Genomic DNA, 10,524 nt, shown 5'->3' with positions numbered 1-10,524 from the left:
GCGGCGCCATCCGCGGTCACTGCGAACACCCCCCCCCCCCCCCTCTCCCTTTTTAGATTGTAAGCCCTCATGGACAGGGCCCTCCTTACCATCTTGTCTTGTATTGTAATTATAATGTCTTCCCTATATTGTAAGGCACTATGCAAACTGTTGGCGCTATATAATTCCTGTATAATATTTAATGTTAGAAATGCTCACTGACAAGAATTCCATTTTATTTCCTTATAGGGTGTGGAACTGTCTGGTCTGTCTGCTGCCATTAGCCATTTCCTGAACTGCTTCCTCAGCTCCTTTCCCAACTCAGTTGCTCACCTCCCAGCTGATGAGCTGGTCTCCAAGAAAAAGAACAAGAAGCGCAAAAACCGAAACCTTAGTAGTGCTGACAACACGACCTGGGCCAGTGTCACCCCGCAGGAACTGTGGAAAAACATCTGCTCTGAAGCCAAAGCCTACTTTGACTTCAATCTTGAATGGTGAGTTGCCCCAGGTTGCGAGGTTGATGTTTCGTACTTGGTTGGTGGCTGCATTATGTCGTCCGGAGATGGCTTTTTGGCCTGTAGCATTTGGTATAGATTCCCTCAGGAACGCTGCACAATTACTAAACAAAAATCTTAATAGGACAACTCTATCCGAATTGTTATTTCAGTTGGATGAGCTTACTGGTGAGTCATTTCTTGTCTCTTCAGAGGTTAAATGGCTTCACCAGAATTCAACTAACTTTTGTGGCCACTACAAAGTTTATTTCACTTGCCATTAACTATGGTTTGCCCACAAAAATCATTTTAACCTTATAAATAAACCCCATGTGATCACCCTGATTGTCAGACACGGTAATCACGAACCGCACCTATTGGTTACCGATCATTAGTGTTAGGAAACTCATTTTGTTTGAAAAATGTAAGCTTGAGTTTAAATACAGACTGTCATCTCTTCCTTTTAGTGAAAATGTGGACCAGGCAGTGGAGGTGCACAACCTGCAGAAAATCAGCCTTCTCAGAGAAATCTCTATTAAAGTTGGCATTCAGGTAAATTTTTATCACAGTGCAGCCATTTTTTTTGCCTGTCAGAAGCCTCTGGTGTAGAAATGGAGAAACGTCTGTGGTCTGTTGTCCAAAGCCATAAGACTGTTATACACGAGATGTACATATTGACATGTAACTCCAGAAAAAAAAACCCCGTCTGCTATAAAAGCAGTTAATTAACCTCTTGCCTATAAAATTCATTTCAGTACAGCGCTGCATGACGGAATAAATGTCAGTTAAAGTACCGCAGCGCTGAATACTGAAAAATGGCCTGGATGGGAAGGGGGTTTAACACCGCGGATGTCAACTGGTTAATGGAATACCCCAACAATTGAAATTTCTGCTAGATTTGGAGGGTGCTCTATATGAAACAAGTGACAATTTAATTGTTGCCCCTGGACTCTGGGGGAAAAATAATTTGGCGGATGTCCCTAGACATTTTTCAGGTACAATATTGATAACCTGAAGGAGGATAGTGAACTCTTACAGCTGCTATGTCTGCATCCTTTCCCAGATTCCTCCATTCCTTTGCCCCATGACAAGATATAGAAGCCCTCTGCTATACAGCATTTGACTAAAGTTAGAAGACTCAATTGTTTTGTTATAACTCTGCAATACAAACATAAAGCAGCTAAATGAATATTACTAATTGTATCTATATTTGTATTTTTCACGCAACCCCAGATCCTGCTCAAAGAGTATAACTTTGACAGCCGACACAAGCCGACCTTCACAGAAGAGGACATATTGAATATTTTCCCTGTGGTGAAACATGTCAATCCCAAAGCATCTGATGCTTTTCATTTCTTCCAGAGCGGACAAGCTAAAGTACAACAGGGTGAGTCTCTGTTTATCTTGCTCAGGGCCAGCTTTGTAATTCAACACAGGGTAACTTTTCTTCACCTTCTTATCAGCACCCCATGGCAGCTACTGTTCTATAGTCTGGTACTCATTTCACAGGGTGGCATATAAATGTAAACAGTATGGAAGATGTTTGTACACATGAAAGTGAAGGATAACACTTAAAGGGTTTCTAAACCCTCCGCTTTTTTTGCATATATATGGCTAGCAAGCAGTAGCTATATGCAAAAAGTTTTTTAAAAGCGGTTTAAATTTTCCGCTGTCTTCGCTGCGCGCTCCCGTCCGAAAATCCGAAGCTGCTCGGGCGGCCGCAAAGCATCTTGGGGCGGGCGCATGCGCAGTTCGAATTTTCGGCCGGGAGACGAGGAGAGACGCAAGGTAAGTCCATGGACACGTGCACCCGCATGCAGACACCGTGGTACAGGAAGTACCAGCAAGGACAGAGGAGTCAGCGCTGGATCGGAGATAGACGCAAGGTAAGTCCATGGACACGTGCACCCGCATGCAGACACCGTGGGACAGGAAGTACCAGCAAGGACAGAGGAGTCAGCGCTGGATCGGAGACCCGCCACAGAGAAGGCTGAAAAGGACAGGAAAGAAGATCGGATTAAGAGTGCGGCTGACATTTTTACTTAAGTTTAGGATTTATTTTATTACTTTGTGCACTGCAGACTGGGTGAAGACTACATACTGTCTATGTTGTTTATAATTGATGCTGAATACTGGCAGTCATATGGTACACCCTAAAACCAGGCAAATGAGCAGACTTGTATATAAACTATAACCACATACATACTACTGTTATCTAGTAATATATACAGGTGAAACTCGAATAATTAGAATATCGTGCAAAGTTCATTTATTTCACTAATGCAACTTAAAAGGTGAAACTAATATATGAGATAGACTCATTCCATGCAAAGCAAGATAATTCAAGCCGTGATTTGTCATAATTGTGATGATTATGGCTTACAGCTCATGAAAACCCCAAGAACCCCAAATCAACAACCTCAAAAAAGTAGATTATTACATCCAATCAATAAAACAAGGATTGTACATAGAACAATATCGGACCTCTGAAAAGTACAAGCATGCATATGTACTCAGTACTTGGTTTGGGCCCCTTTTGCAACACTTACTGCAATTACTTTTGCACGATATTCTAATTATTCGAGTTTCACCTGTATAGTGTTATTAATATGTTATTGCATAATATTTTATATATTTTCCCTCTAGAAATATTCCTATCCTTTCTCCTAAGATATCACTTTGTTTTTTGTAATTGTGATTTGTAGGTTTCTTAAAGGAAGGCTGCGAATTAATAAATGAAGCCTTAAATTTGTTTAATAACGTGTATGGTGCTATGCACGTAGAGATCTGTGCCTGCCTACGACTGCTTGCCCGACTCAACTATATCATGGGTGACTACACTGAGGTAAGTTACATATGTATGTGCTTTTCCATAGTCGCTTCCCTCTTTTAGTAGGAAATCTGTGCAGTAATACTTTCTGGTTAGATTAAAAGAAATGAGTGTGTAAGTATTGTCACAAAGTGCTTGCACTGGGTGACACAGGATCCTCTGTTAATACCACAGACCTTTACAGGACCTAAGACTTACACTTCTCAAACACACTGTTCATATACAAATATTTACTGTTTAACTCCCAAAGGAAGTGTACTTCTGTCCATCCTATTTAGTGATTTATACACATTTCCACCACTGGTCAGTCAGGAAGCACACTAATGAAGCAATTCTTTAGCCAGCATCCTACATTACCTCTCTGCCTGTAGGCTCCTCATTGGACAGTAATTAGCATCTCCACCTCTGTTCAGTGGGCAGGCAGCATTAATGCTAAACCAAGAAGCAGGAGTGTGATCTGAAATACTAACAGAAGTGTGTATCACACGAGTTGGATGACATATCCTTTTGGCAGGTAAAGCATAAACATAAAACTGGAGCAGACAACAAAAAGAGAGAAGCTGATTGGTTGCCCTGGGCAACTGCTCAAGATTTTTTCTGACCCAGTTTTCATAAATTCCCGTCAAAGTATTTCAATTGTGTATGTAGCTTTATGTCTGGATTTCCAGTTTGTTTTTTATAACTATAATGTGACCCGGGGCAAACAACACAAACATGCAAATGAATCCCCGTCACCAGTGTATACTTACCCTGAGGAACAACACATGGAGTTCTGCCAAAGTATATAGTGGGCAATGAGCCGTCTCTATCCAAGTACAACCACTTGCTAGAGGTACCTGACTTTCTACATGACAGAATGGAGAAAAGTGAAAATTGTTCTCAGAATGTTTCCAATGCATTTGAAATGGAATAGTGAGCACTTGTATTGCTTGATGCTGTTATTTAGGGAACAAAGGTCTACTGCTAGTGGTGCGAAGGTTTCTGTCTTGTGATACCAGAATCCCCCGCTAAAAATGCAAAATAGTTTATTTTGCAGTATATGGAAGATATCATTGTGTAAATGTTTTGTGCATTGTCTTTTCAGGCCTTAAGCAACCAGCAGAAAGCCGTTCTAATGAGTGAGAGAATTTTAGGCATTGAACATCCCAGCACCATCCAGGAATATGTAAGTGTAACAGCCTCCTGGCCTTCCTTTCCCTTCGTAGCCACCATCTCTTGTATCACGTTGCGTTGGCTGACTTTTGCATATGTGTTTCGTTGTAGATGCATCTAGCACTGTACTGTTTTGCAAATAACCAGCTCTCCACTGCGTTGAATCTGCTGTACCGCGCTCGTTACCTCATGCTGCTTGTGTTTGGAGAAGGACATCCAGAAATGGCACTTTTAGATGTAAGTACAGGTTTCCATTTACAGTAAGTACAGGTTTCCATTTACAGGAAGACTATTTGCTATTATGTGGTGTTGCCGTATCTGTCATTCCACTTACCGCTAAAGTACATTTTGTTTCCTGCGCTAGAGATTTCTAACGTATCGTCACCTGGGTAGAACAAGACACAAATGGTCTCCAAGTCATGTTTGTGGAATGTCTCTGTAGTCTTATCATTTTTGATGCTAAGCCAGAATTGTGATCTGTCTCCCTGCAGAGTAACATTGGCCTGGTGCTTCATGGAGTAATGGAGTATGACCTTGCCCTGCGATTCCTGGAGAATGCTCTTACCATCAACTCCAAGTATCATGGAGCCAAGTCTCTGAAGGTCGCACTCAGGTGATTTATCAGAGGAATTTCTCTTGCATATATGAGTAACCTTGTGCTCCATAAACTCTCTGTTTCCCTGTAATTCGACCTATTGGAAGAACATTATGCTGAAGCAGGCTGAAACAATGCAAATATCGATTTTAGGTTCAGCTGTTTTCACATCTTCTCCTTTTAAAGTTTTGACTCTATACCAGAAACCTGAATAGGCACTGCAGATAATAATATGATGGCAACACACCCAGTGTGCTTCTAGTAGAGGGATTTTTATGGACACTGACACAATTGGCAGACATATTATTAAAGGAGAACTATGGTGTCAGGGTTATTCCCCATAGTTCTCCTAAGGGTCACGGGAGGACATAAACTAGCGTTCTCCCGTGACCCAAAGCTCAGTATATTGCAAGCAACAGCTCGGGGTATACTGAGACCGCCGCAGCCGGGACGGATCCCGACATTACTGTCGAGATCCACCCAGCTGCGTGAGTGACAGCTGGCTCTGCCTATCTAGAGGCAGAGCCAGCTGTACGCGCCCCGTCCGTTCCTCCAGTCAGCGCTGGGGAATCCCTGCAGGGAGCTGGTATGTGTTCACTCACTTCCCGATCTATTGAGCCGACCTGTGACAGTTTCATTGTCACACGTCAGCTCAAACTATGAGGTTGAGTGAAAATCATTCACCTCATAGTTCTCCTTTAAATCTTGAAGTGAACCTGTAACCAGGCTGTGGACATTCAAGTATTTTACATTTTCTTAACCAAAAGTAGATGAGCTTTAAAAACCATTGCCGACCCACAAACAGACACTGAAGCAATTAATCCTCAAAGTTCCTAGTCTCAGCAGCTCTGTTCATCCTGCTCCCTCCTCCCAGAAGGTCTGCTCTGTGTTTACATTACAGAATGGAAGGCTGCCTAGTCACTGCTGGGAGGGAGAAGGCAGGGGGTGAGCTGAGCTGCAGAGAAGGCTTGAACGAGTTCAGTGCTAAACTTTGAGGATGAATAGTGTCTGCAGCTACCAAGGTCAGTAAGGAATTCTTTTAGAGCTCATTGACTGCTTGCTAAGAGTATTGAAGTATGTGCATGTCCATAGCTTAGCCACCATTACACTTTAAGTCCCTGAAAGAAGGCGCAGTGTTTATTGATCTAGAGAAACCCTACCACAAATGATTTGAGATGCATCCAAGGTGGTAAGTTGTATACACATTAGATCAGATGCTTCCTGCAGCCCTCAATAGTTTTTTTTAGTATTTAAATTGAATAAAAGCTGGAACTTCACTTAGTCAGCCAGTGTGCTGGCAGTTTTATACAATTTAAGTGTTCAAGTTTTCTGATTTAGAAAGCTTCAACAACTAAAACTACGTTCTGTAACTGCGTACTACAGCACATTGCCACACGTTGCACCTCCTTTTTACTGACATGCTACATCTTATGTCATCTTACCTGCTGCATTCTCTATGGCCCTAAAGTAAATGACAAGTCATGTCTGGATCAATGCACAACATACAGTATGTGTGTTAAAAAAGTTCTCTTACCTTTTGATGCAGTAAGTCCCTCTGCACTCCTCACAGCGCTCCCGGCCCAAGTACTTGTAGTGGTGCTGGCAGTGACAATCACGGATGGCACCGTGCAACGAACTGTGGAAAGCAGGAATCGCCAGCACTCAGTAAATATCTTTGATGTCCATTTAATCGGACCAATCGTCATTTACTGAGTGCTGGTGATTTCTGCTTTCCACTCTTACCTTTGATAACATGTTTTCCGTATTATCTTTTGCAGTCACCATCTTGTAGCGCGTGTATATGAAACTAAAGGGGAGTTCCGTTCTGCCTTACAGCACGAGAAGGAAGGATACACAATATACAAGAACCAGGTCAGCAGTTAATGACTCTGTATATCTTCATCATAGTAAATTGTTGGAAGGATAACTATGTAGCTCCAAGTTGGCATTGGGGAGATATATCGGCTGTCTGCAAACAATAACAAACTACCTGCTGATCCCTACAATGACACTTTACCTGTGCAGTATTTTTGGCCTCCAGTGTCTGATCGCTATACTGGTACCGGGTTGTGTCCACAAGTTGAAGGTGAGTGAGCCGGGTTTGCTTTAGCATGGCCATCATTCTCTATGGGCTGGCCTGAGTCCTTGCTCACCCATCTTGGGGACATGGCCTCCTATGCGTCATAGGATCAGCGGTACAGAAGGATGTAAAACACAGTCCACAAGCTGTGCAGTTCTTCTTTTTATAGCCAATATACCATCATCATGTTTAATGTGGAGTTATCATTACTGATTGAATGTGATTTGTCTGTGTTTTTACCGGAGGCAATGTTTATGATCATACTAACTTAGGAGAAAGTGAGATCAGGATTGTTGACTCCTGATTTATATATAAAGCATCATCTAAAATATTTTCATTTCATTCTCCATCCAGCTGGGGGAGCAGCACGAGAAGACCAAAGAAAGCTCGGAGTACTTGAAGTACCTGACCCAGCAGGCTGTAGCCTTGCAGCGCACAATGAATGAGATTTACAAGAATGGATCCAATGCCAACATAATGCCTCTTAAGGTGTGTGAGCCGTGTGTCGCCTGCGGATTTGACAGAAACGACCTCTGATTGTAGAGAACAATAAACATTTGTTACAGTCTTAAAGATGGTTTTGTCTACAAAGTCGGAGAGATTTAACCGGCACTTCTAATTATTTTATAAGGTCATATGAGCTGTATTTCTCTAGTCGCTTTCCAGGACAGCATTAGAGAGATAGGCTCCTCCCACCGGAACAGGAAACACATCACCCACACTTAGAATAAAAAGGAGCACAAGCCTAGCACGCTTCAGTTATTTTGTGTTTACTCCGGCCGAGCAGGACATCGTAATGTTTGTTGTTTTCCTTAGGCCTTCGTGCTGGTGAGCAGGGGCTTCCCCCCGACAGGGGTACAGCAGAGGGTCAGTGGACCCGGGGTACCCAGGAAGGGGGGCTTCCTGGACAGCCCCAACTGTCCGAAAGAAAATGCCTGTAGTTTACCTGCACAAGGGTGTGCAGGGCAACTTGACCTGTTGGTGTAGTGGACTCAGGGGAGTTCCCCCGGGCGAAAAACCTCTGCTTCAAAGTGGTGTGCTTTTTCTTACCTGCAACGGTGGTGGCTTTCGGGGATCCTGGCTCCGGTCCGCGGGACTGGGGCGCGGCGTCCTCGTGTGTCATGGGGAGGCATTTCCCGGCGTACGAATGTGGGCGGAAATGTCGTAAGTAACGAACTTCCGGCGTTGTCCGCAGCGCGTCTGACGTCACTTCCGGTGCGCGGAGACATACAAGCAGACACTGCCAGGCTGCGTCAGCCATTCGGTCCACGCTACAGATGGCCAACACATCTGAAGCAGGGGGTCGCAAGGCCCTTGCGGTGCCCACACACGCAAGGGGGGGCACCAATAGTGGGGCGCAAGAGCTGGAGTCGGAGGGGCCAGGGAACCCAGCTGGAGACTCAACTACCACAATGGCAATGTTAACACAGGATTGGTATGTGTTATTTCCACCAGTGCATGGCGGATTAAAGGCAAGGGCCAAGCACAGATACTGTTTTTTAAGCTGCAAAGCGGCAAACCCAGACAAGTAAACAACCAAATTACTCCCACATGGAATAGATGGGGGGTGCAGGAGTATTGTGAATTATTTTCCAAATTTCACACTTTTTCGCAGCCTCTGTTTTGTTGCAGAGGTTCTTGAAGCGTGCTAGGCTTGTGCTCCTTTTTATTCTAAGTGTGGGTGATAGGCTCCTCCCACCGGAACAGGAAACACATCTCTCTAATGCTGTCCTGGAAGGTTCCTAGAAACAGAGTTACCAGGTACGTAACTCCAATTTTTGTCATTGTCATCTTGTTGTTGCAGAATATTAATGATCATTTCCTACAATTCAATTCTGCATTTCAAATAAGCTGCAGCATAGGCGTATTCAATAGAAGTATTTGTGCTGTACAAAGTACCTCTAGCAACCATATTTGTTTACTTTGCCGCATAATGGAATATTATACAAAACCTTAATATGTGTGGTCCCACACAAACTAATCTGGGGACATTAGGGGGGCTCTGGTGTGATTAGAGGCACCTGCTAGTTTGGAAAAGGTTTATAGAAAGTGTGTTTTGTGCTGCACAAGCTGAGAAAATAACTGTGTTGTGTCCTACACTACCAATGGTGGACAGCAGGGGCATCTCCCAGCATGCTTTGCTTAGTCAGATGAATAGTAAGCAAATATCACCCTGCGTTCAGCACAAGATGACAATTGGTTGCTCGTAATGAATGCTTTTTTTATTCATTTGCCATTTGAACATAAACCTGACCTGGCTGCCAGGAGCGCAGACACCTTTTGGCATCTTCACGTAGTTGTGTTAGTCTTCAAACCAGTCCTATGTCCTTCTGGAGATCTTTGGATCCAGGGTATTGATTTCTGCTGCCTTTCCTCAATGCATGACATGTCTGAGAAAGCCACAGTCTCCCCTCTTGCCCTCAGAGCAGCAGGAAAGAACCCCCTGAGGGGATGAACTCTGCCCCGCCAAAAATAATGAAATCCATTTTGTGTAGATTTGTACTTTAGTTCAAATATGTCTCCATGATTCTGACCCCTCAAACCTGATTGTGACCTTGCAGTTCAGTATATAGATTTCCATCTATATAGACATCATTTTAGATGGAATGTCTTAGCACATATAAATGGTTTGTTCATCATTCAGCACATACATGGAGACAAAGCTGTAATCCTATTTTTTGGATCCCAAACCAGATTCCTCTTTTGACAGAATTTAAAGGCAAATGTATTGAAGGCAAACATGGGGGCTGCCATTGCCGACCTTTCCTTTTGAAAAGGTACCTGGTTGTCACCCCGTCCCAGAGTCAGCTAGCATTTTCAAAAGGAGGTCAACAATGGCAGTTTGCATGTTTTTGTTATGACAGGTTTACTTCAAATGTGGTAGCTTTACTAGGAATGTATCCTGCTTCTTACTGTGTTTGTTTCCTTCTATCAGTTCACAGCTCCCAGCATGGCCAGTGTCCTGGACCAGCTCAACATCATTAATGGAATCCTCTTCATTCCTCTCAGGTGACTGACATTCTCATTGTTACACCGTTCATGTGAATCCATATGTAGCTTATTGAAGTAGTGGGAGTTGCTGGTGATTATATTGGGCTGAAGGACGGGTCGATTTATATAGGGCAAAAAAAAAGTTTATTGGGGAACACAACTGAGATATAAGTTCTGCCCCTAGGAGAAGGCACTGTGGGCAAAGCACAGAGGCAATGCTTTCATGAATAGTGGTTATATAACAAAACATAAACCAAAACTGTTTTTTTGTATGTGTGTGTGTGTTTTACATAGAAAAAAAACCCTCAAATCCCTATTGTGTTCCCTATGTCCTCCTTATGAACTGTCACACAACAGGCGGTTAGAGAAAATCTCCTTTAAAGTAAGGGAAAGCTATTAAAAC

At 43.3% G+C, this 10,524-nt stretch overlaps 1 protein-coding gene across 2 annotated transcripts in view; it reads left to right on the top strand.

Annotated features, from left to right (window-relative positions):
* The window catches only part of CLUH (clustered mitochondria homolog), a 62,087-nt gene that overhangs the window by 41,844 nt on the left and 9,719 nt on the right, over positions 1–10,524 (top strand). For both annotated transcript variants that reach the window (XR_001941110.1, XM_018554109.1), the window contains exons 16-25: positions 229–473; positions 941–1,025; positions 1,707–1,860; positions 3,179–3,318; positions 4,388–4,468; positions 4,567–4,692; positions 4,947–5,068; positions 6,829–6,922; positions 7,485–7,619; positions 10,066–10,139. Coding sequence is in view for 1 of the 2 variants with exons in the window: in XM_018554109.1 (XP_018409611.1) it covers positions 229–473; positions 941–1,025; positions 1,707–1,860; positions 3,179–3,318; positions 4,388–4,468; positions 4,567–4,692; positions 4,947–5,068; positions 6,829–6,922; positions 7,485–7,619; positions 10,066–10,139 (1,256 nt within the window). In the remaining variant the exon portion in view is untranslated. The remainder of the gene's footprint in view (positions 1–228; positions 474–940; positions 1,026–1,706; positions 1,861–3,178; positions 3,319–4,387; positions 4,469–4,566; positions 4,693–4,946; positions 5,069–6,828; positions 6,923–7,484; positions 7,620–10,065; positions 10,140–10,524) is intronic.

This window comes from Nanorana parkeri, unplaced genomic scaffold, assembly GCF_000935625.1.
Source record: "Nanorana parkeri isolate BGI_ZX_2015 unplaced genomic scaffold, ASM93562v1 scaffold142, whole genome shotgun sequence".
NCBI lineage: Eukaryota > Metazoa > Chordata > Amphibia > Anura > Dicroglossidae > Nanorana > Nanorana parkeri.
Note: the sequence above shows the minus strand (reverse complement) of the source record. Positions and strands in the feature narration are given on the sequence as shown.